The 24,256-nt window shown below is 63.0% G+C and overlaps 7 protein-coding genes across 7 annotated transcripts; 5 read left to right on the top strand and 2 right to left on the bottom strand.

Moving 5' to 3' along the window:
- Positions 1-3,533: 3,533 nt before the first annotated feature.
- On the top strand, positions 3,534-6,376 carry PAN0_001d0370 (sorting nexin Mvp1; the record flags this gene model as incomplete). Its single annotated transcript, XM_014803987.1, has 4 exons — positions 3,534-3,870; positions 4,099-4,190; positions 4,243-4,363; positions 4,437-6,376. The coding sequence occupies 4 exons, from the start codon at positions 3,534-3,536 to the stop codon at positions 6,374-6,376; spliced, it is 2,490 nt and encodes an 829-aa protein (XP_014659473.1).
- A 761-nt stretch (positions 6,377-7,137) lies between these two features.
- Positions 7,138-9,396, top strand: PAN0_001d0369 (uncharacterized protein; the record flags this gene model as incomplete). The annotated part of the gene is made up of 1 exon (XM_014803986.1): positions 7,138-9,396. The coding sequence occupies one exon, from the start codon at positions 7,138-7,140 to the stop codon at positions 9,394-9,396; it is 2,259 nt and encodes a 752-aa protein (XP_014659472.1).
- A 386-nt stretch (positions 9,397-9,782) lies between these two features.
- PAN0_001d0368 (carbohydrate-binding wsc protein) lies at positions 9,783-11,264 on the top strand (the record flags this gene model as incomplete). The annotated part of the gene is made up of 1 exon (XM_014803985.1): positions 9,783-11,264. One exon carries the CDS (start codon positions 9,783-9,785, stop codon positions 11,262-11,264), a length of 1,482 nt encoding a protein of 493 aa, XP_014659471.1.
- A 95-nt stretch (positions 11,265-11,359) lies between these two features.
- On the bottom strand, positions 11,360-13,319 carry PAN0_001c0367 (uncharacterized protein; the record flags this gene model as incomplete). The annotated part of the gene is made up of 2 exons (XM_014803984.1): positions 11,360-12,814; positions 13,002-13,319. The coding sequence occupies 2 exons, from the start codon at positions 13,317-13,319 to the stop codon at positions 11,360-11,362; spliced, it is 1,773 nt and encodes a 590-aa protein (XP_014659470.1).
- A 52-nt stretch (positions 13,320-13,371) lies between these two features.
- Positions 13,372-14,015, top strand: PAN0_001d0366 (uncharacterized protein; the record flags this gene model as incomplete). Its single annotated transcript, XM_014803983.1, has 2 exons — positions 13,372-13,569; positions 13,758-14,015. 2 exons carry the CDS (start codon positions 13,372-13,374, stop codon positions 14,013-14,015), a joined length of 456 nt encoding a protein of 151 aa, XP_014659469.1.
- Positions 14,016-14,095: 80 nt separating this feature from the next.
- PAN0_001d0365 (uncharacterized protein) lies at positions 14,096-18,496 on the top strand (the record flags this gene model as incomplete). The annotated part of the gene is made up of 1 exon (XM_014803982.1): positions 14,096-18,496. The coding sequence occupies one exon, from the start codon at positions 14,096-14,098 to the stop codon at positions 18,494-18,496; it is 4,401 nt and encodes a 1,466-aa protein (XP_014659468.1).
- Positions 18,497-19,699: 1,203 nt separating this feature from the next.
- On the bottom strand, positions 19,700-24,094 carry PAN0_001c0364 (uncharacterized protein; the record flags this gene model as incomplete). Its single annotated transcript, XM_014803981.1, has 1 exon — positions 19,700-24,094. One exon carries the CDS (start codon positions 24,092-24,094, stop codon positions 19,700-19,702), a length of 4,395 nt encoding a protein of 1,464 aa, XP_014659467.1.
- Positions 24,095-24,256: the final 162 nt, after the last annotated feature.

Here is a 24,256-nt window from a genome sequence, read left to right as displayed (position 1 = left end):
AGGCGCTCAGTCGGTGATGAGCGATGCGCTTTTTTGTTTTTGACAGCGCGAGCCACACGTCACCACCGAAACAAGCTGCTAAAAAAATCCCTCTCGCCTTGTCCATACTCGGACGAGCGCTTTGCTTCCCTTTGCTGTCTCGCTCGCCAGACAGAGCCAATGAGCTGCCGAGCCAATGACAGCTCCGAGCTCGTCGCCTCGATCCTTGCTTCCTGTCTCCGAGCCAGCTTCGCACGACAACAATGCGAAACACGAAACACAATCCAACCACCCAGACCGCCGTCGCGTTGACTGACGTGGCGGCAAACCGAGTTTTTGAAACACCGACATCGAGCCCAACCAGGCTACATTTAATAATGATGCACTGACAGCTCCAGCTCCAGCTCAGCTCAGCTCAATGCGGTCTCCCTCGTTTTGGGTTGGCGGGTGGTAGCATGCGATCGTCGTTGGCCGAATCGCCGAATCAGCCGTACCGTTCAACGCGAGCCGACACAATGGTGCGAGGCTTGCATTCATTTGTTTCCACTGCATCTTGAGCCTTTGTCAAGCGCAGTTGCCAAACTCGATGTCGCCCCTTTTCGAGAGTCTATCAAAACAAACAGGTTCGAAAACCAGGGACCAGGGGAGAAGGGAAATGAAGAGGAGCGCAAAGGAGGGAGGAGGAGGAGGAGGAGGCACCGGCAGACGCCCACGCGCACCGGCCCAGAATCGAAGCGGTTGGGCCGAACGGTCCGGAGGGGCATTTCTAGCGCGCGGGCACTCGCATTCTGCCCTCTTCCAGTGCATCCGAACGCACATTGAACGCGCGCGCGCACACACACGCACTCGAGCAGCCTCTGGGCTCGGCAAAAACATCCCAGACACGCCAGCTGAGCTCAATTTTCGAGTTTGACGTGACGAGCGCCGCGCGCGCGCCGTGCAAATTTGCTGTGCCTGTTTCAGAAAAAAGCCCAGGTGCGGGCCAGGCCATGCAGATCCAGCCCGCCAGCCCGAAATCGAAAACAGGCATCTGTCTCACCCAACTCTTTCGAGGCTGCGACGCGAATCGCGTTTCGCTCCCAGACCCACCCAACCCTCCGCACGATGCTGTAAAGCCTGAGCTTTTGACTCTCCCCCTTACACGCATTCCTTTCGTGCGCCGAGCCAAAACAGTGAGCCAAAAACCTTGACCTTGCCCACTGCGATTGCGAACGAGGCCGAGCAGACGTCGGAAAGCGTGTGACAGTGCCGTGCTGCACTTCCGCGGATTGGCATGCCGACGATGCAGCGCATGGAAGACGCTGCTCCGACTCGAGTCGCCGAGCATCACAGGCGCGCGAACAAAAAAGAAAAAAAAAAAAGTCAGGTCCCAAACGTTGCCCCTGACAGGTCGTTCCGACGACAGCTGCGCCACTCCTTTTTCTTCTCTGCCTCGGCTTGCTCGTGTCTTGCCCAGCGAAAACACGCACGGTATAATCTCGTGCCGAATCTCATGCCAAACCCACAAGAGTGTTGTTGCCATCTGTGGTGCACCTACGCGCTGTCGAGGTTCTGCGTCATCCACCCCATATGCGGTGGTTGTGTGGGAGGAGTACGCCCAAATGGTTGGCAAGTTGGCAGGCGCGGGGGCCGTTTTTTCATCACCATGCAGCTGCCAAGTGTCCCAAGGCATCAAAGGATGCATGTTGGCGCGATCCAAAGCGGTCCCCAGAGCTCGGTCGACGCAGCCTTGCCCTCTTTTTCCTGGCGGTTTACGGAAAAAAAAACTGTATTCTGGTTCGCGCGTTTGGGTTTGGCTTCGCTTCGGCGCGGGCGATCGGTCAGCACAGGGCCTCTCAGCTGTCACATGTCACGGGATTCCAACCAGGGTGCAAACAGCCCGCGCTTTGCGCTCTGCCCCCGCCCCTGCGCTGCTTCGGTGCGCGCACTCCGCCGTGCAAATTTCAAAGCCAGCTCATCCAACTGCTGCAGATCCATGCCGTCATCGTTGCAGAGCCAGCAACAACGCGCGTCCGGATCCGGCTCTTCGGTGCTCCCCTCGCCGAATCGCTGCTTTCTCTCTCCCTCTCTCTCTCGCCCTTGCATTCGGCAACTCAACTGCGCTGGTGCCCCCTTGTCGAGGCAGACACTCGCATTTCGGCATTCTTTGCCGTGACGCCCAGCTTACTGTATTCCCGCAACAGCCCGACCGAGACGTAATCCATGGATCGGAGTGTTTGGACGGGGAGTAGAGTTCGACGATGCTGCTCGGTCGGCTCGGTGCACAGCAGCCGAGCATTCAGCCGGGCCCCGTCCGCCCTCGCGTGTGCCATTTGGCGAGCCAGCTTGCGGCTTCGCTTGCGTGGCCAGCTCGACTTTGCCTGCGCGCGCTCCACGGTGTGCGCCTGCCGGTCGTGCGTGCATCGTCGATCCTCCCAGCTGCACCCGCCTCCCTGGTTCCTGGCCCCTGGCTCTCCCCCCCGTCTCTCTGCCGTGCCGCAAGGCTCCAACAATGCCGCGGCATCTTGCAAAGAACGCCTGCAATTTCCCTCGCCAAATCTTCCCTTTCTGCCCCCTTTTCGATCCCTGCAGCAACAGCAGCCACAGCAGGCGACCCGCAACCCGAATCCGATTTACGCTCCCCTTTGTCCGTAACAATCGTGTGTTCAGGCTTTGTTTGGGCCCCCCTTTTCTCGCCTAGCTCTGCCGAGTCGGCTCGGCCCCTTTCATTTTTTTCTTCTTCTTGCGCCCATCGATCCAAGCGTGTGGATGTGAAAAAAGGGCTTTTGCTGGTCGCCGAGACAGGCGGCGTGGCACTTTTGACGCTAAGCCCGAGATTGGCTGTCACATCGCCTCGCTTGAATGCTTAGCTTGCCACTAGACGCCATCCGCCGCTGTCAATCGGCTCCGGTCCGCAATCGAAATGCTCGTGGAAATCTTGGATCTGTCGTTAGACTGTCCGTTCCGAATAGGCCCTGTCGATCGCCCCCCTCTGCTCACTCTGCATGCTCGTTAGAGTAGAGAGTGTGGCTACCGATTGTTCGGCAGTCTGGGCTCGTATCGGAAGCTAACGCGAGCTTGTGTGGCAGCTTGACGGGGTTTCACGTTGCTCCTTCCATCAAGAACAGCACAAGGCTGCATCTCGGCTGTCGCCTGGCTGTGGCCCGCCTTGCATGCAGCTGGACCCCCTGTGGTGCGGAACAAATATTTCAACCGTGTCAACGCAGCAAGAATATGCACAGGATGGCAAGCCACGATTCCCATCAACCGCATCGCCACCCCCTGGTACGCCCAAATGCGTGAGAGCTTGACATGCGCACAACTTCTCATCTTTCCGACTCGTGAATCGAACAACTAGCCTGCTGCAGTAGTGCCTCTTCTGCGTCATGTAGGCTATCATAGATGCACGACTACGAATCAAGCCATAATAGGTTGCAGGAAAGACGGGCCAGGCTGCACACCGAACAATGGCGATCGCCGCACCAATCCAAGCTGTCGATTTGCTTCCTGACACTGTGACACTTTTGTGACAAGTGTCGATGGACGGCTTGCGTTCGCCCGTGAAACTTTCGAACATGCGCTTCGGCCACTTCCGACCGATGTGCCATGCAGCACACCTGCGCATGCAGCAACGCAAATGGGCCGCATCCTACAGCACAGCGAGCCTTCTATGCGCATCTGAAGCAGCCCCCAATATGCAGTTCCAGACACCACTCGCCGCTTCTTTTTTTCCCACGAGCCACCGCACACACATGCAAGATCCGCTGCACGTCGGCCTCGGTCATCGGCCCGAGAGGCGTGCACAGCCATCAGGGCTTCGTCCATCGCATCGCTCGTCAAGGCATGTGCGGATCAGCCCCGATCGACAAAGCCGCACCATCTCATTCCGCCGCGAGCGCCAACATCAGAATTGTTAGGCCGCTGAATCTAGTTGGGTCGAAAAAAGGTTCGAATGTTAGGCTGTATCTCGAACGCGTTCTCCACAAAAACGGCTTTGGGCAGCACTGCGGACAGCCGGTCGCTTGGCATGGACATGCGCAGGGGCCTGCTCGCAGCCGAGGCGAACCTCACTCCTCTCCACTCGCATCCGTATCGCTCAGCATCCATCCTCCTATCAGCGCTTGTCGTGGTCGTAGCTAGCTGCTTCAAGGCTCCATAGCAGTGGTGCGCTCGAGCTCGTGCATTCTGCGGCGCAGCAGGAAGCTCAGACACCCATCACAGCTCGGCGTGGCGTATCTTGAAGCCCAGCACTGTTGGAGCTCGACCGTCAACCCATCCTGCTAGCACGCGCCAAAAGGAGCCGCCATGTCCCGTCAGAATCGCCCGTTCACATGGGGCGGTTCCCAAGCAGGATCATCCTATCTGGACCCCAACTCTCCCTCGATGGAGTCGAGCACCTTTGGCTGTAAGTGCATCTCTGAGAGCGGATGATAAGAACCGGGCTATATGCTGATCGACTCGTATGGACTCTGGATCAGTCGAGCCAAGCGTCCCGGATGCCTATCGACAGGCGTGGAACATCATCGTCACAGGCTCTTCGAGCGACTCTTTCTCGGTCCCAATCGACGCCGACGTGCCGCTCGGCTCGCTCCACAGCTTCCTCGGCTCGGCCGCCAGACTCGGGCCAGGCAGCGCCGAGCAGATCGTGACCATCGCTTGTAAAGGCTCGCGCTGCTCTCGTACCGATTTCTACCTAGCGCTTGGGCTGTTGCACCAGATGCAGCAAGGTGACGAGCTCGATGTGCACGCGGCCCAGCAGAGGCTCAACGCAGGCACGCTCGGTGTGCCTACGCTGCATCTAGCTGAGCATGCCTCTGGGGCGCGCAACAGCCACACTTTCCCACCTGCAGCTGCGCCATCCGGCTTCGGCAGATCAGATCCGCGCCCCGCTGGGCCGATGCGCGAGATGTCGGATCCATGGAACCCGAGCGGCGGCAGCAGCCTCAACGGCAACGATAACCGATCCACACTCAACCACGTCTACGATGGGATGCCGAACCAGCACGACGCTGGCATGAGCTACGATTCGGCCTTCCGCGGCGGCTTTGCGGCCAACGGATCTTCTGGCGTGGACCGCACAAGAAGCACGCTGGCCGATCCAAGACGCTCGCAGCAGCTGTACACCCACGCCGAGGATGCACCGAACGCCTTCCTGACAGCCGACCAGTCGCGCCGCAATCCAACTGCACGACAGGAGCGGCCATTCTCGTACATGTCGGACACGGCCGAGACGAATGCGGCGGACGCGACGGAGGATCCCTCGGCGGAGCTGCCCGAGGACGTAGTGGAGGTGCGGCTGCGCAGCGAGCTGGAGGGGTTCATCATCAAGCACAACGTGTACGTGGTGACGTCGAGTCTGCGCAAGTCGTCGGTGACGCGCCGGTACAGCGACTGGCTGTGGCTGGCAGAATGCCTGGTGAAGCGATACCCTTTCCGGTGCCTGCCCGTGCTGCCGCCAAAGCGGATCGCGATGCCGATCGCGGGGCGCCATCTGAGCGCCGACGATCTGTTCATCGAGCGACGGCGGCGCGGGCTGGAGCGCTATCTGCGCATGCTCACGTGCCATCCGATGCTGCGGAGCGACAAGCTGGTCGAGGTGTTTTTCACCGAGCCGCGCTCGATTGCCGAGTGGAAGAGCTCGGCGCCGGCGCTGTTTCTGGACGAGGAAGGGCTGGTCAAGATCGTGGACGAGGCAGAGCGCATGAGCATCCCAGAGGATCTCGAGCTCAAGCTCACGCAGCAGCGAAAGGCGATCCCGGAGCTGCTCGAGAGGTGGACGGCGATGGTGGCGCTGTTCGAGCGGATCGTCAAGCGCAACGATGCAGGGGCGGCCGACACTTCCCGGCTCAATTTTTCGCTGCTCTCGGTGATCGAGACGTCGGCCAGACGGTGGAGACCAGGGAGCGACAATTCGCAGCGCACCGAAGAGGTCATGACGACCACGGCGGGCATCTTGCAGGAGCATTCGGACCTGACCGCGTCGCGCGTGAGTGCCGTATCGCTGTCGACGCTCGAAGGACTCAAGGCGCAGCGCGACCTGATCGTGTCGTTCCGCGACCTGGTGGCACGCATCGACCGGCAGATGGTGGATCCGATCGACATGCTCAAGAAGCGCATCGAGGCGACGCAGAGGAAGCTCACGACCCTCGCCACCGCGCCTGGCCCCGCGGCGAGCACCGAGCAGGAGCAGGCGACGCTGTCGGCGCAGGTCAAGCAGGACACGCTGTCGATCCAAAAGTACCTCAACCGGCGCATCCACGCCAAGAAGACCATCTGGGAGGAACTCATCTGGTTCCACCACCGCTTCAAGGCCGTCGAACACGACCTGCACAAGTTTGTGCGCGACGAGACCTACTTCCTCGCCAACCTCACACGCACCTGGGAGACGGCCGAGATGAAGATGAAGATGATCCGCTGAACGTGCGCCGCTCGCTTTCACGACCTGCATCAGCCATTCATCCATTCACCCTCTGTCGATCCATCGGCGCTTTATCTTGACTGACGGTGTGGGTGTGTTTATGCGAGGCGGCGGGCAGCTTTACGCGGCGGCATGCAGGGTTTCGTTGCTGAGGCGCGCGCTGAGGCGGAATGAAGGCGGACCGAGGAACGCACGCAGCTGCCAGTAAGAGTCGGATGTGAAGGCGACGGGACACGGAAGGGCGAAATTTGGAGAAATCACAAAATCACACCCACTTTTCAGGCCGCTGTTTTTTTTTTTTTTTTGGAGAGCGGTGGAGGAGATGCAGGGCGGTCAGGGCGGGTGGGGCGAGTGGGCTGCTGAGCTGCTGAGCTGCACCCTGGCCTTCCCGCCTAGCCGCGACATCTTACCCTGCGTCCCGCATCCATTCACCCCACCGCTCCCCACCGCTTCCCGATCCCATCCTCACTCCGCTCCCGCAAGGCACATGGGCCCCACCGGCTCAAGCACATCACTTGCCCTTCTCGCACTTGCACCCATCACACAATAGGTGCATAGCCCGCCCACACACGCGGCAGCACCTGTCTTCCAGCATCTTACTCGAGCGCGGCAAGCGCAACTACCATCGCAGCCTGCCTTTGCTTCTCGCCTCCATCAACAATCCACTCGGCAGGCACAACAACCGACGCCTGGCTACCTAGCGGGTGCACATCGACAAACGACATTCCGGCATCCTCTTCGTCAAAACCAGGCTCGCCACGATGAAGTGCACAAATTGTGGCTCGTCGGCCATCGACTACGCCGACAACCAGGCGGTGTGTTCGCAATGTGGTGTGGTGCTCGAAGAGTCGCAGATCGTGAGCGACATCACGTTCGGCGAAAACTCGGCGGGTGGTGCGGTGGTGCAAGGTAGCATGATCGCCGCCGACCAGGCGCGTGCGCGCGTCTCGGGCCCCGGCGGCTTCCGCGGCGGCTACGTGAGCGAGTCGCGCGAGATGACCATCTCCAACGCGCGCACGGGCATCCACAACATGGCGTCGGCGCTGCGCATCCCCTCGCACGTCGCCGACCGAGCGTTACGCTTCTTCACGCTCGCGCTCGACGGCGGCGCCTCGGCAGCCACGGGCGACGAACCCAAGAACTACGTGCTGGGTCGCAAGTCCGAATACACGGTGGCGAGCTGCCTGTACGTGGCGTGCCGCATGGAGAAGACCACGCACATGCTCATCGACTTTGCCGACGCGATCCAGGTCAACGTGTTCATCCTCGGGCGCTCGTACCTCAAGCTCATCCGCGTGCTCAACCTGCGCCTGCCGCTCATCGACCCGAGCATCTACATTGCACGCTTCGCCGCGCTGCTCGACTTTGGCGACGAGACGCAAAAGGTGGCGTACGACGCCTCGCGCCTCGTCTCGCGCTTCCAGAAGGACTGGATCACCGAGGGCCGTCGGCCGGCGGGCATCTGCGGCGCGTGCCTCATGCTCGCCGCGCGCATGAACCACTTCCGCCGCTCGGTGAGCGAGGTGATCCAGGTGGTCAAGATCGCCGACGTCACGCTCCGCGCGCGTCTGGACGAGTTCAAAAAGACGCCGAGCGGTCAGCTCACCGTGCAGGACTTCCGCGACGTGTGGCTCGAGGAGGAGCATGCGCCGCCGGCGTTCCTGCGCGCGCGCGAGCCAGCCACCAACAAACGCAAGCGCAAATCGTACAAGGGTATCCAGCTCGAAGGCGTCAAGGACACAGACGCGGCCGAGGGCTCGGATGCCGATGCGGATGCCGACGTCGAGGCGGAGGCAGACGGCACGAGTGGTGCCACCAACGGCCCCACTGACGGTGCTGACAAAGGCGCGCCATCGAATGGTACGGAGAACATTGATCCGGAGCTGGAAAAGGTGGTGGACGAGGCGACGGAGCAGGAGATCCAGCAGTACTTGCAGCAGAGCCTAGCGCAGGAGCTCGACCGTGCGCTCGAGATGCAGGAGCGCGAGCGGGAGGAACGCGCCAAGTCCGGCAAGGTCGGCGGTGCAGTTGGATCGTCTCGAGCGTCGACGGATGCGATCCAGGGCGTAGACGCACCCATCCCGGACGACAATGTGGCCGGACCGTCGGGCTCGCGCGAGACGCTCGACATGAGCAAGGCAGGCAAGCTGTTGCCGCTGGGCGGATTAGGCATGGATGTGCAAGGCACGTTTGGCGACCGAGCCGATGCCAGCGCCACAACAACAGCAGCACCAACAAGAACAGCAGCGGAAGCCGAGGGGTCTACGAGCGGGGGCCGGCGACGAAGTGTAGCTGCGGCGGGGGTGGACGAGCTCGCAGATCTGGACGAGGAGGAGCTGGATCGGTTCATCCTGTCGCCCGAGGAGGTGCGGATCAAGGAGCGCGTGTGGATGGAGTTCAACAAGGACTGGATGGAGCAGACGCTCAAGAAGCAGCTCAAGCTGGAGCACGACCAGAAGATGGGCGTGCCGATCCGCGAGCCGTACAAGCGCAAGAAGCCCAAGGCGCCGCGCGATGCGTCGACGGCCATGCACACCAGCTCGGCGGCCGAGAGCGCCAAGATGATGCTCAAGCAGAAGCAGTTCAGCAAGAAGATCAACTACGATGCGCTCAACAATCTGTTCCCGGGCGCCAAGCAGGTTGGGGGCAGCAGCAAGGGGAGGGGTGGGAGGAAGCGGGAGCGCAAGAGAGGGAGGCAGGAGAGTAGCGACGAATCGTCGAGCGAGGACGAGCGCGGGAGGAGGCAGAGGGGGAAGTACTTTGGATCGGGCGACGAGGCGCAGGTGGTGGAGGAGGACGGCGATGTGCTGCCGCGCTCGCACCCGCTGCGACGCAACGAGACGCGGCTCAACCGGCGCGGCCATTCGTCGGCCGCCGAGGAGTCCGGTGGTGCGACGGATCTGGGCGACGAGGTGGACGAGTGGGCGGACGACGACGCGCTCGATGTCAACGCGGACATGCGCAAGAAGCTGGGCTACTTTGTGGAGCACGACGACGACGAGGGCGAGGAGACTGACTAGTGCTCCTCGCTTTGCAATTGCGTTGTTCAATCCATGCTTTCGATTGAGTCAAGTGCCTGTAGCGAGTGTGGAATGAGTTGTGGCGTTTGGATCTTTGCCGACGCGTTTGTGTGCGGTGCGGGGCGAATCGCCGGTGAATTCTGGCGCAAGAGAAGTGGGTGGGAGGGTGGATCTTTCCGTGGAACGTGCTGGTTCGATGAGGTGAGACCTTTGGTCTAGAATGGCGTTTCGCGGCGGGTCCAGGGTTGGCCGGGGAAAACGCGCGCCGTTGTAGCTTTTGCCGAGCGTGGCCAACGTGCCGACACTGTGTGCCGAGAGAAAAAACCAGGGTCTCCGCCACTCGACACAGCCTTTAGAGGAGTGTGCGCAACTTGCGAAATGTCGAGATGAACCCACCATCCGTAACTGGCGACGCTGGACGTGCCTCCTTCCATAGCCTGGTGCTAATTCCTTGCTACTCGACTACTGTATCTTCTGGGGGGTTGCGTACAATGATCGTTATCAAGACGGCGCTGGTGGTACTGGTGGTACTGGTGGGGTGGGTGGTAGCGTTGAGTTCCGATCCGGGCGTGTATCCGGGTGGGGACCAGAACCCGCTCCACGGGTGGCGTACACTACCCACCATCCCCGGCGCCTCTATCGACAATACAACACTCGCAGTGGGGAACGCCACGCTGGTGCACTATATCGACGCGGCTTACGATGCACGCCGCGTAAAACGCGCGGTGATTCAGATCCATGGCGAGAATCGAGATGCCTGGAACCAGTGGCTTTACGCCGACCTTGCTGCCCAGCGCGCGGCGGAGGGTGGCGATCTGGAGAGAGACGAGGTGGTGGTGATGGCACCCATGTTCTTCAACACGCGCGACCGTGGCGCTTATCCTTACGATGAAGCGCTGGATCCCGTTGCGACTACGACTACACAGGATACTTCGCTCCCAACCAACACGGCTGTTCGAAGAGGGATGGAAGGGAGGGTGCTGGAGCGCAGGGGAAAGTTCCCGATTCCGTTGGGGAAGGTCAGTACGACACGTGCGATGATTTGGAAGTCGGTCGAGTGGGGCGAAGGTGCAAATGCCTACGAACCGGTCGGTGCACCGGGTAGCTTTGAAGCCCTAGACGCCGCGGTTGACTTCTTCCTCGACCGAACGCGGTTCCCCCATCTGCGAAAAGTGGTCGTTGCGGGATTCAGCCTGGGCGCGCAACTCACCAATCGGTATGCCACCTTCCGCACGGACACGACCAACGACGACCGCGTGGCGTTCTGGATCTCAAGCCCCAACTCGTTCGTCTACCTCACCCCCACCCGCCCCCTCCGCATCGGCGCAGCCTGTGCATCCACGTACGCCGACTACAAGTACGGCCTCAACGGGACGCTTCCCTCGTACATCTCATCGACATCGTTCTCGGCATCCGAACTCATCCAGCGCTACCTGGCTAGGACGGTGTATTACCTTGTAGGCATGCAGGATGATTCTGCCGGCTTGGACTCGTGTGCACCGAATAGCCAGGGTCGCGGACATCTGGACAAGATGTGGTACTGGACCCAACAAACGCTCCCCTACCTACCGGGCAGCACGGGCAACGAGGGGGAACTTCCCCCCAACAGCGAGGTCAGGTTCGTTGCAAAGACGGGCCACCAGGACTGGAAGATGATCACCTCCGATCCGGGCGTCGAAACGCTGCTTCTCAAAGGGTGGTACGCCAACGGAACGGATGCACGCGCACCCAAGAGCAACGGTGTTACCGCGGCCAATACCCCATCCTTGCACCAGGTGACCAACGCGGCATCCACCAGCCACCGCGGGCACGTCGTCGCCGTGACCGTCGCGGTGTCACTTCCGCTACTCGTCGCCCTCACATTGTAGAGCACCCTTTAGACTGCTCTTAGACTGCTTTTTAGACTGCTTTTAGACTCGACACAACACGCACAATAGAGCGGCAAATCTGCACCATTACCACCTCATGCCGTCTCGCTCGTCGTTTGCTCCTCCTCTGGCTTCGCCTCGTCCTGGACGTGCGCAGCCGGCACCGCCGTCGCGCGCAGGGAAATCGTCGCGTCGTCATCCACTTTCACCCCGGCGAGCTTTTGCGTATGCTCCTCTTCGTCCTCTGCATCCTCTTCATCCTCGTCATCATCATCGTTGTCCGCGGAAAGGAAGCTGTGTTTGTCCGCGTCGGTGGGCTGAGCAGCCCAGCTGGGCGGATGGTCGTCTGCCTCGTCGTGGTCTGGTCTGCTGAGAATCGCGGTGGGGCGCGGACTGGGTGCAGGCGGAGGCACGAGCCCCACCGCATCCGCCTGCATGCTCTGTGGCAACGTGCGCTGAGCCGCCGTTCCACTCCTCTCCCTCTTTGCCGTGGTACCGTTGGCCACCACGGGACCCCGCGAAAATAGCTCGCTCTCATCCCCTCCGTGACCTGCAGCGCTGGGACGGGGCGGAAGATTATCGGTAGCGGTAAGGTCGTATGTCTGAACGAGGCTGTAGAAGCGTTCGTAGAGCGAGGTTTCGGCCTCGCACGCGAGGAATGTGTCGCGGTGATAGCACCATGCGTGCACAAAGATGCGGCTGAGCCGGCGGGCGATGCTGCCAAAGTGGCGCAGACTCGTGTTGGGCACGTACGTGCGCGAGGGGAAGTGGCGCGCCGAGTTGAGCAGCGACGTAGCGCCGTCGAGCGTATGCACCATGTAGTCGATGGCACAGCACTGTTTTTCTTCGCCGTGCGATGCGCAGAGGTACATCCAGTCGCCCGCATTCATGGCCGCACACGTCTGTGGCCGCGCGTCCCGGTCGCACTCCTGCTGCAGCGCCGTCAGCCACGGCGTGGTCAGGTCGAGTACTAGACGCCGCAGCTGCTCGTATACCCAAATGTCCGTGTCGACGTTCTGCAGCATCCCATCGTCCTCCGAGTCGTCCCTCGACTTGCCCTTGTCGGACGCTTCGATGTCCGCTTCCGTAGGGAGAGAGGTGATGGCTTCCACGGCGTGCGGGTCGCGACGCACCAGCATGGCCAGGTACTCTTGCAGCTGGAACGGGCTCTCGCCTCCTGCTGCCGACGAAGGACCCGCAGCGGCGGAAGAAGAAGCTGCTGGTGCAACGACGGCGGCGGTGGATCGAGGCTCGTCGGAGGAGTGCATGCGCTGCTCGGCAAGCAGCACCACTTCGTCGAGCTTCTGGCCGCGGCGGATGCGATTGCGCCGGGGTGCGGTGGATTTGGCGACGGCGGCGAGCTTGGTGCTGGGAACGACGCCGCCCACGGGTGTGGTGTCGGAGATGCTCATGGTGAGGATGCGGTGGTGGCGGTGGCGGTGGCGGTGATGATGATGGTGGTGGTGGTGGACGACGCGGATGTGTGTGTGCGTGTTGGATTCATTTTGGAAGTCGCCCAGTTTCCACGCGCGACATCTGCTGCTGCCCGCCTGGAGAGGGTAACTTTGAGCGTGTCGGTGTGTGTCGGTGTTGTGCCTTTTTGGCAAAGGTTGCGCGTGCGCTGCAGTGCGTGTGGGGATCGCCAGACCGCATCCGATTGTCCCACACAGGGGCTACATGCAATCGGGGGATCGCCCCTGCTTGAAACCGCGCAGGAACGCGAGCCAAAATTCAAACCTCTTTTGTTAGAGCTTGCCCCTCATCGGCCAGCGACATCGGCTGAGTGCTTCCCGATACATTGAGATCGCAATCTCCGGACGAGCTTATCCCCGGGATGGCGATTTCGGCTCGCACTTCCATGGGAAACTCGGGATGCCTGTCGGTGGGCCGCTGCGCCTTTTCCTCGACCCTCAGCTCAGGACCCCGAGCGGAATCGCTACTGTGTGCTGTGCTCAAGAGCCGCTCTTGCGGTGATGAAGCCAAGGCGAGGTCGCAGCCGCTGGCAGTCGGTGGCGACGAGATGAGGCGTAAAGCAGCACTGTGAGGACCCAGCATGGCTTGCAGACGAACCTGAACAGAGTCAGTTGGGGCCCGAGGGCAAGGCGGGATGGGGACTGGCATTCGGATGCAGGGCCAGGCGAGGCAGCGCAACGCTTCCATCCGCTTCGCTCGACTGCTTTTTGGCGATGCGCCGTTGCCAGGTCGGCCACACTTCCGACCCGAGTCAAGAGCGCCACTTGGCCTCGCCTCGCCTCGCATTGCGCCTGGCTGGTGGAGCGGGATGGCCACGAACGACAGCCCCAACGTGCGCTCGAAATCAGCTCGCGTTGGAAATTTGGATGGGCGCTGTTTTTGACAGCTCTCCTGCACGGCCAAATGAGTGAATGAAAGGCAGGCATGTGCGCATCCCACAGCTGTCTGAATCCAAGAACTGCGGCTCAGTTCCTCGTCTCTCTCTCTCCCTCTCTCCCTTTCTCTGACACGCGCGACCAGCTCTCGCTCGCTATCTCTGTGCTGCTCGTTGCCAATCCACTTTCTCTTCTTCTTTCACCCTCTCCGTCCACCTCGTCTCGTTCGTTTCAGCAGCAGCAGCAGCAGCGTCGCCCTCCACGCCGCGCTTTTCTCGCCACCAATCTGGCCGGCACCATCTCGCAAACGCTGCTTGACCGCATGCCTCTCGAGCTTCATGCTCTCGTCGTCGGCCTGATTCAGCCCGGTAGTTCTGTCTTGATCCTCCTCGGCCCCATCTGAGCATCTGCCAACCACCTTCTTTCATTCTACCGCCATCCTTCTGCGTCCGCTCGCAGCCACACATCGCCTGCTCGCTCACCATGAACGGCTTCAACTTCAACATGGCCGACGCCTCCGCAGGGCTCCCTTTCCTCCAGCAGCCCTCCCAACACATTCAACAGCAGCAGCAGCCACAGCCACAGTCCGACGCCGCACGACCCCCCGTAAAGCGTCGCAACCGCAAGGCCGTCTCGTGCGTATCCTGCAGGGAGAAAAAGATCAAGTGCGATCGTGTAGTGCCGTGCAACCAGTGCGTCAAGCGAGGCGAACAGGACCAATGCCGCATCGAGCAAAAGCCCAAGATCGTCCACAACCACCCGCCCGCCCCCTCGGCCTCGCATCCTCCCATCGACCCGCTCTCGCCCGGATCCGCAGCCTATTCCCAGTTCAGCGCCGCCATCTCTACCGCCAAGGACCAGGTCAACGCAGCACAGGCCACCGGCAGTCCGCCCCCGGCAGAAGTTGAGGCGATCAAGGCAAGGCTTGCCCAGGTCGAGGCGCTCCTCGCCGGTCAAATGCCCTTATCCAGCGCAAACGCCTTCGCTCCCTCTTCGCCCGCAGCATCGTCCAACTGGAACGTCTACAGATCCGCTTCCGGCTCCGGTCCCGCGGAACTCGATCTCTCGCGCGCTTCCACCAGCTCTCACAGCCCCGCCAGCCTCTTCTCCGGCCACCGCTCCGCATCCATCCCCACCTCCGCACATCACTCCTCGGTCTCCCCCAACGCAGCTCCTCATGACACCGACGAGAGCGAATCCGACGACGACGACGATACCGCCCCCTCCAGCCCGCGTGCTCCGCATTCCGCCCACTCGCCCTCCAACCGCCTCAGGACAGACCGCATGCCCGTATCGAGGAAAGAGATGGACTCCGACACCGAGGACGCCGCCATGGTCCTCGAGCGCCTCGCCATGGACGGGCCCAACGACATGCGCTGGGACAGCACCTCCGGCGGGTGTCCAAAGCAGAAGAACGCCGCCGGCGCAGAAGAGCTCGCCACTAGCCAAAAGTTCGAGCGCTGCAACAAAAAGGTCTCCGAAGCCGCCAACACGGCCAACGACACTGTCGCCCGTTTCGAAAAGTGTCTCCAGCGCGACAGAGAAGTGGGCCTCATGTCGACCGAGTGTGCCACCTCGGCTCCAGCACAAGCCACCGTGCAGTCGCCCGTCAGCGTGCTGCCACTCCAGGCGTCCGAGACTCAGGTCCCCACCGGTATGCTCCTTCCCACGCTCTCGAGCGCACCGCAATCCGACGAGCCCTCGAGCAGCGGTCCACCATGCGCCTGCCGTGCACCCAACGACGAGGGCACCGACACCACCTCCTACCAAGTCGGTGCTGACCACGCCTGTCTCAAGAACAACGAGCCCGCGTCCAAAGAACCTTCGCCCATCACCGTCCCCTGCAAGCTGGCGTGTGAGAACAAAGGTCTGCTTCGACTCAAGAGCGGTCCCGAAACCCTCTTTGGTTGGGGCATGGGGTGGGCCTGGTCGGCTGCCGAGATCCTCATCCAGCAGGACCAGCAAAAGGCAAAGGAGCAGGGCAAGACCTTTGACGTCGGCCCTCGCACCGAGCGCGAAGCCGTGCTCCGCGCCATCTGCGAGAGTCTCCCGTCCAAGCAGATGGCCTACCAGCTCATCGACGTCTACGAGTCCAGAGTTCGCTATCTCTGCGGCCACGTCGTGCACGTGCCGTGCCTCAAGCGCGAGATGGAGGCCTTCTACGCCTTAGACTCGGTCGAGAAGCGCGCGCGCGTTGTCAACCACGTCGACCCGGGCTGGCTCGCCATGTTCCTCTCCGTGCTCGCTCTCGGCCTGCGCTTCTACCCCTGCTCGCCCAAGCCCGGCTGGCAGCCCGCCAACCACCTCTTCGACGGCAAGACCATCTACGCATGGCACTCGGCCGCAAAGACGTGCCTCGTGCTCGCAAACTACCTCAACTCCACAAGCATGAGCGTCATCCAGGCCATCCTCCTCCTCTACCTCTTCACCTCCGTCTCGGGCGCCAGCTGCGGCGGCGAGGCCGACTCGGGAACCACCAACACCGCCCTCCTCCGCATCGCCATCACCAATGCGCAGGAAATGGGCCTTCATCGCCTCGGCGACCTCGACAAGCAGCCAAAACCCAACGAGCCCTCGTCCAAGGTCATCCGCAGGGAGATCGCAAAGCGCATTTGGTGGGCGCTCGTCTTCCGCGACTGGAGCGCAACAGGCACCGGCTGCTCCAAGGACTACATCATCCGCGCAGAGCATTTCAACACGCCCCTCCCCGGCAATTACAACGACGAGGACCTCATGATTACGCCGCTCCCCGCCCCCCGGCCGCGCGAGGAGTTCACCGAAATGTCTTACGTGCTCTCCAACCTCGAGTTTGGCATGGTCGTCAAGGAGGACGTCGACGTGCGCTTCCGTCGCGAGTTACATGCAGCCACCAACGGCGGCGACCGCCGCCTCACGTGCGTCGAGGCACAACGCCTCGATGTGCTCTACCGCGGCGTCCTCGAAAACGCACCCAGCTACTTTAAGGTGGGATCCGAGATCGGCCGCGTGACGTGCATCGAGGTGCAGCGCTGGCTGCTGCAGCAGGCCGTCTTCAGCAAGCTCCTCCGCATCCACCGCCCCAACCTGTCGAGTCGCAAGGAGTCGCGCACCAACTGCGTGCTGCTCGCACGCTCCATCCTCGACATGCAGAAGAAGATCCGCTCGCGCTGCACCGTCATCGACCGCCTCTGGGTCAACCTCATGCAGAGCTTCTCGGCAGCCATCGTGCTGGCGCTCCATCTGCTCCACACGCGCCCCACCGCCGACCACCGCGAGTCTGTCCGCTCCGAGATCACCGAGGCCATCCGCGCGCTCAAGCAGGTAGACGGGAACGACTGCGCAGCCAAGAAATGCATTCGCGTCATTGAGGCCTTGCTTGAGGAGGAGGCGGAGCGATGGCAGGCGGGCAACGCTGCCCTCGCACGCAAGGACGGACCCGGTACGCAGGAGGCCGCCAAACCTAAGCGAAAGCGCCAGATGGATGTCGACGCCGCCGACGACGAGGGCGCCGCCTCGTCGGGAGGCGGACGCAGGAAGAACCTGCTCAGTCTGGCGCAGCGAGTGGCGCAGGCCGCGCGCGAAGATGGCTCTGCGGCCAAGGCGCGCTCGGCGCCGGCCCCGGTCGATGAGGCTTCTAAGCGTCAGGCCACGATGGCTGCGGTCCGATCCATGGCCGACGACGGCAGCCGTGCTGCGGCGGACCGATCGCTCGAGGTGAACGGCGTCACGGCGCTCAAGGACGATGCTTCGCTCTTCCGCATGAACAACATCACGCTGCCGACGTCCGGTCCGAGCCCGATGTCCATGTCGGCGCAGGCCAACACGGACGACGTGGCATTCCCGCAGATGCTGTCGACGATGCCATTCCCGAGCAACCTGTTCAACTTTGACGGCAGTAATGAGGCCGCCCAGCGCCTTGTGCCGCCGAACGGTGTCGATCTGATGCTCAACAATCCCATCACTCCGCCGGATGGCCAGTCGTTTGACCTGGCCGCGTTCCTTGAGCAGGTGCAGAACTCGCCCGGCAGCTCGACCGATGTCAGTCTTTCGTCGGGACACGACGAGCGCTCGGCGTCGACGAGCTCGGACGTGTCGGGCATGGACGACAAGGCGTCCGGCTCGGCCTTTGGCCGCGCGAGCACCAGCAGCGTCGGCGACGGCACCGACAACACGAGCGTGTCGAGCTTCGGCGAGCCGCTGCTCACCAAGGAGGCCATCAACCGCCAGCAGCAGCATCTGCAGGGAGCCAATGGCGCCAGCGTGCTTGCGGCGAATGCTGGCGTGGGTGTCCCTCATGCGGGCTCAGCGGCGACGGGTGCGGCAAGGCCGGATGCGTCGACGGACATGGACTCGTTCTGGAACTGGATCATCACCCAGGGCGCCAACGGCATCACTGCCAATACAGGTGCGGCGGGACAGACGGCACCCGTGCTGGTCCAGCCCGCGCAGAACAATGCGACGCCGTCGAGCCAGGCCAGTGTCGGTGCACCAGTGGCTGCGCACGTTACGCCGCAGTCGGCGCACAGCGGATTGACGCCGTTCCTGGGTCCGAACGGATTCTTTGCCAACGCCGGCATGGATCTTGCCAAGGGTGGTGCGGCGGTGCACGGATATCCGACACCGAGCTCGATGGCGTCGTCGACGCCGCCGAGCAAGGCCGAGCCTGTGGGTGCGCAGGCGACTCAGCCGAGCACCACGGGCCCGGCTGCCGGCGGCGCGTTCGGCGACGATGCGCAAAAGGCGGATCTGCTGTCGGTGGGCACGCCAAGCGCCGGCTTTGGCCTCGAGAGCTTCCTCGGCGCGCCGCTGTACGACTTTACCGACTTTGCCAATGCCTGGACGGCGAGCAACCCGGCGAGTGCGGGTCAGGTGGGCGCGAGCATGGGTCCGGTCTCGGATCCCTAGTGAGCTCCCCAGTGTATTTTTAACTCAGGATGTGCGTGCAATGGTGCCGCGTCAGTCTAGTCGCAAGGTGGGTGTGAGGGATGTGTGAGAGCAGCGTGAGGGTGGAGTGTGTGATGTGAAGAGGCGGTGTAACTTATTTGGCGCGATGGAGGGTCGGTGCGAGCGGTGATGCACGGACGAGGTTGTCGCGCAGAGTCGTCACGGGAAAGGCGTCGCCAGCGTCGCCAGCATCTGCAGAGTCCGCAAAGTGTCAATGTAAGCCTTGTACGAGCTGGACGAGGCGGCAAGACTTGTACCGCTTCGCTTACTTGGTCCGAGTTGATCGTGTGAGGAAGTTGTCCAAGACTGACTCAGCCAACAGGAGCACACGTTTACTGCACCGACAGGACCGGTTGGAGTGACTGAACCAGTTGAGCCGACTGGACTGGCTAGACTGAGTGAACCAGTTGAATCGACTAAAGTGACGGAACCAGTTAGAACAAGTGCTCCGACTGGACAGATGGGACTGTAGAATGTGTGTAAAGGGTGGGAAAGTGTAGTACGACGATGCGAAGAGCCGTGGGAGTGTGGAAAGTGTCCTGACTGCAGCGGCAGTAACCTTTTGGCAATGGACGACAAGTGGACGGTGTGTGAAGCCTTGTGACCATGACTGCTGACACTGCATGCCCAAAGATGGACTTTGCAATCTGGCGCTTGCGCGGCTGTCACCACCATCATGACGCCCCCCATCCGTCAGCACCATTGCTCGTGGAAATTTCGATACCATCGCACCTCCCTCGCTTCATCCGAGCGCGTCTCAAGCCCTCGACTCATGACTTCTGCTACATGGAGCTGACTCTCTTCGACGCGTCTCTGAGATGGCGAGAGATGCTGAGGTTCGTAGCGTATCGTGCGTGCCAGCAACCCCCGAGACTGCACCCAAATCAACTGTAAGCTTGCGCCTCAAATCCAATCGACAAAAGTCATCCACTCCCAAGAGCTGACTGGCGACAGAGAAGGACGTGTCGAACATCACCAGCGCCCCCCCCTGGGACACAAGTGGCGCACAAACCACACATTCTCAAGTCTACACAAAGCCACACATCACCCACATCACTCAAATCACCAAAACCACACCGGCAGTCTGGCGAGAGCATCATCCTGGGCTCCAACTGTAACGAAATGCATTTCATCAATCCACGCAAGGCTGCAATGCGGGGGCCACTACCAGTCCGCAACCCAGCCCTGCCGGGGCGGCACGCGGAACACCTTGACAATGCCCGCCTTGAGATCGTCCAGCCTCAGACTGACCTCGTCGGGGCTGGCGCCCTTCTTGCCCTGGCTCTGCACCACGGCGCGCAGCTTGTTCTTCTTGGGCTCGACATCGACGAGCACGAGCAGTGTCGGACTCGCGCCCGTGCCCAGCGTGGTGTGGTAGGGCGTAAGGCCCTTTTTGCCCTTAAAGTCGGCGCCGGCGCACGAGATGACGTCGCCCGGTCGCACCTCGTCCGCAGCAGTCTCCATGACTGTCGGCCCCACCTGCGTCAGCACAGGCACGCCGAGCGCACTGCCCACGGGAGGCAGAGCATTCGGCACCTGCCCCAGCAGCGCATACACCATCCCGCGCGCACTACCGTCACCCACCGCCACCCCAGCCTTGACAGCATCCGTAGCCATGCGCGCAAGCACAGCTCCGATCCCCGCCGACCACTGCCGCAGCTCATCCGCGCCCGGCTTGGCAGGCGCAAAGTTGTGCCGCTGCGTAAGGCTCGTGTGCGCCTCGTCGAGGTCGTCGTCCTGGAACGAGAGCGAGATGACCGTGGTCGAGTAGTCTTCGAAGAGCATGTAGATGTCGGCGCGGTGCACGGCGACGCCCGTATCGCTGCTGCTCGACGTGTCGGCGTACAGGATCGCATCGGGTCGACCGGCGACACTCGGCGGCAGACGCAGCGGGTTCAGTCCGTGCCGCCACCACCGGCTGCTCGGCATCAGATCCAGATCCCGGCTCGACTGGCGCGCTCCCACCGCCACCCCGCTGCCGGGTACGGGCGGCAGGCTCGCCTCGGTCCTCGCGACGGCTGGCGACGCCGCCACTTCGGATGCAGGCGTGGCCACAGAGCCATCCTGACCCGCACCCACCGACGCGTAGGATGCAGACGAGCCCTGTCGGCGCGGCGGCACACTCGCCTGGCCCGGCAGCGGCGGTGCCCGCGATGACGGGCGCGGTGGCGGGCTCACAGGCAGGGGCGGCGGGCTGGCGGGCAACGGAGGCGGGCTGGCCGCCGCGCTCTCGCCCACCACCGCATCGTACTCGGCGAGCGTCGACGAGTCGCGCGAGTGTGTGCCCATGCCCTGCGGCACGGGCGGCTTGAACGACGTGCGCCGGCCCAGACTGCTGTTCGCCGGGCTCGCCGCACGCATCGCCTCGTCCAGGTTCGGCATGGGCGCCGTGCTCGACGGTCGGCCGGGCGGCAGCGCAGGCGGAGCCGCCTCGGCGCCGGGCGTCGGGAGCTGGCGCGCCGGTGGCGGGCTCATCGGCTTGGGCGGCGGACTGGTGGGCACGGGTGGCGGACTGGTAGGCACGGGCGGCGGACTCGCTAGACGCACGGGCGCGTCCACGCTAGCTGCTCCCGGCGAGCGCGCTCTTTCCAGCGCGTCGCTCTCGGCGCTCTGCGCATTCATACCGGGCACCCCCGTCAGACCGGGGATGGCCATGCCGCCCCTTGGGGGTCCGCGCAGCGGCGACACGGGTGTCTCTACCTCCTCCCCATCGCCTTGAGCCTCGACGGTCGCATCCTCCTCCTCTTCCGCAGCAGGAGCCTCGACGGGGGCCTTCCTGGCGGGCATGGGCGCGCCCATGATGGGTGGCGGCGCCATGCCGGGGAACGCGCCGATCCTCTGGCCACCGAGCGCGGCCATGCGGCGTGCGAGGTTGGCACGACGCTGCGCCTCCTGTTCTTCCTCGGTGAGCTCCTGCGGCTCGGCCTCCTCCTGCTCAGCAGCGACAGCTGGCTCGGTAGGCTCGGCAGACTCCGTGGCTTCTTCGGTGGAAGTCGGCGCCTCGGCCGCAGCAAGCAGAGCTTCATCCTCTGGATCCTCGGTGGGCACAGCCATCCTCGGCCTGGGAGCCGCGAGCACGGGGCCGGAGCTCGCGGCGCTCTCCTCTGCCTCTACATTCTCGGCCTCGTCAGCGGCAGACTCGATGGGCGTGGGCAGGGTGGGGGCGGGCACGGGCGGGATCAAGCTCGCGCGGCGCGCGGGACCCGAGTCGCCGAGTGAGGCGGCAGGGCTCTGCGCGCGTGCCAGCGCCGAATCCTGCTCGTCCGCAGGCGGAGGCGGGAGTGCGGTCTTGGGGATGGGCGGGCGAGTACTGGGCGGGCGACTGGGCGGCTTGGGCGAGACAATCTCTTGGCGCTGTGCGTCTGCGGCTGATGCGGCAGTCTCCTCATCGTCAGGTTGATAGGTGGTGCTGTCAGCGACAGGCTCGTCTAAGCTCTGGGATGCCGGCTCGGTCGCGGGCGCCACGGTGTCCTCGTAGAAGCCCTCGCCGCGCAGGTACTCCTCGAGCTGCCTCTGGTTCTCGGCGATCTCGGGGTCGAGCTCGGCCGCTTCTTCCTCGTGAGGTTGAGCGAGCGGGGCAGCTACCTCGGCGTCGTCTGCACGTACGGCTGGCTCGGAAGCTGGCTCTTCGTCGGCAGTTGTGGTCGTTTCGTTCTGAGCGGCTTCCTGTGCGATAGGCTCGCTGGTCTCGGTAACGGAATCGGCTGCGCTGGGCGCATCGATCTCTCGGCTGGGCTCGGCATCAGCAGCAGGAGCTGTCGGCTCGGATTCGTGGGCAGCAACTGCTCCTGCTGCTCCCGCAGCCACGGCTCCGGCCGCAGCTGTAGGCGCCGCAACTTGCGCGGCCGGCTTCTTCTTTCGAGGCGCAGCGGTACGCCTGGGCACGGCGAGGATCATGGGTTCCTCGCTGGCCTCTTGGCTGGTCTGTGCTGGCGCTTCGGCGCCTTGCACGTCTTTGGCAGGCGCGATTTCTTGGCCGTCTGCGTTGGCTGCGGCGGCGGATGATTCGGCCGGAATGGTGATACCCGGCTCCGACGAAGTGGCTTCGGCGGACGCGGCGCCGGCGGATGCCTTGCGGGTAGGCGGAGCGGGTGCGCCGAAGGGCGTGGGACCGCCGCCCATGCGTCGTGCACCGAGAGCGGCCATGCGCTTGGCGATGGCAGCACGTCGCTCGGCCTCCTGTTCCTCCTCAGCGAGCTCCTTTGCCTCGGGCTCGTTTTCGGGCGCCTCGGAAGCCTCGATTGCAGAATCGCCTTCGGTGGCAGCGGCGGTTACAGGCGCAGCATCAGCCTCTGGCTCAGCAGCAGCGGCAGCCGGAGCACTGGCGTCTTCCGAGGCAGCTTCGGGTGCAGCAGCGTCTTCGGACTGTGGAACAGCCTCGGTGCTGGACTTGCGTGCAGGCACCGCACCGGGAGCCAGACCCATGCCCTGGAGTGCGACGTTTCTGCGATCGGCGCCGATCTTTCCAGGGACGGATGGCTTTGGCTTGAGCTGAGGAGCTGCTTCGGCAGCGGTGGCCTCGTTGCGCTGGAGTGCGGCCATTCTTTCCTTGAGGCTCATCTTGATGCTGCTCTGTGCGTCGGCGGCGCTGAAGGCTCCGCCTGCGCCCGAGGGAGACTCGACTGTCGGGGATGACGCTTGGCGCGGCTCGGATGGCGTGGATAGGTTGGTGTTGATTGATGGCTTGGTGGTGGAAGATGCAGCGACAGGAGCACCGGGGAGCAAAGGCTTTGACTCGGTGGAGGCCGGAGTGGGCCTCTTCCATCCGCCAGGTTTTGCCTTGGGAAGCGGCGGCGGAGCGGACTCTGCAGGCTTGTTGAAGGCAGCGAGACGATCGCGGAAGGAGCTGGACATGCCAGCGGGCTTTGTGGCGACGGCGGGTGGCGACTTTGTCGGCGAGCTTGAAGCTGCGGCGGCGGCAGTAGCGCCCACAGCTGCGGCACCAGCGGCAGCCGAGCCAGCAGCTACATTGGTGGGAGCAGAGTCCTGAGCTGCTGAGCTGGGCGTATCTGCCGACCTGGACTCGTTTTTGGGCTGTGTGACTGGTGCGGTAGGCGCAGGCTCGACATCGTCGTCTTGCTGATCTGGCGAAGGCGGACGCGGCGGGAGGGGCGCGCCGAAGCCCGCTTGTTCGGTCTCGCCCTTCTGTGCTGCCTCTCGAGCCGCCTGTGGGACGATCTCGGCTTGATGCGTAGGCTCTTGCTCGACCGCGGAGCTCTGCAGCTGTTCAGGCATCTCTGCCGCGAGAGCACCGGGTGCAGCGGGCGGGTTGACAGCGTCGGCGATGGCAGCTTCGGCCTGGTGCGACTGCGCCGTGTCTGGCTCGTCGGTGGGTTGGACAAAGCTGCCCGGGAAGGTGCCGCTGCGAGAACCGTCTAGCGTCTCGCCGACCAGCCAGTCGTCGTCATCGTCGTCATCGTCATCCTGGTCGTCGTTCTTGGGCGCGACGCCGGTGACGCGGATGGTGTCGCCCTTTGCAAACGCGAGGTCCTGCTTGTGCGGGCTCTTGTACTTGATGGTCGCCTTGGCCAGGTAGGGGAACGTGGCCTGGGCGGGCATGATTGGGATTGCGTGGGGGTATCCTCTTCCCTTGTGTGTGTGTGTGGGTACGGTGGAGGTGGAAGGAGTGGAGACGAGGGTGGGTGAGTCTGAGGTGACGCAGCGACTGGACGAGGCTGTGTGTGGTGCTTTTGCGCAGGCGCCGCCTCAAAAAGGCTGGGC

The sequence above is a fragment of the Moesziomyces antarcticus genome, assembly GCF_000747765.1.
Source record: "Moesziomyces antarcticus DNA, scaffold: scaffold_v10001, strain JCM 10317, whole genome shotgun sequence".
In the NCBI taxonomy this organism is placed as follows: domain Eukaryota; kingdom Fungi; phylum Basidiomycota; class Ustilaginomycetes; order Ustilaginales; family Ustilaginaceae; genus Moesziomyces; species Moesziomyces antarcticus.
The sequence above is the reverse complement of the archived record's forward strand: the minus strand, read 5'-3'. Positions and strand labels throughout refer to the sequence as shown.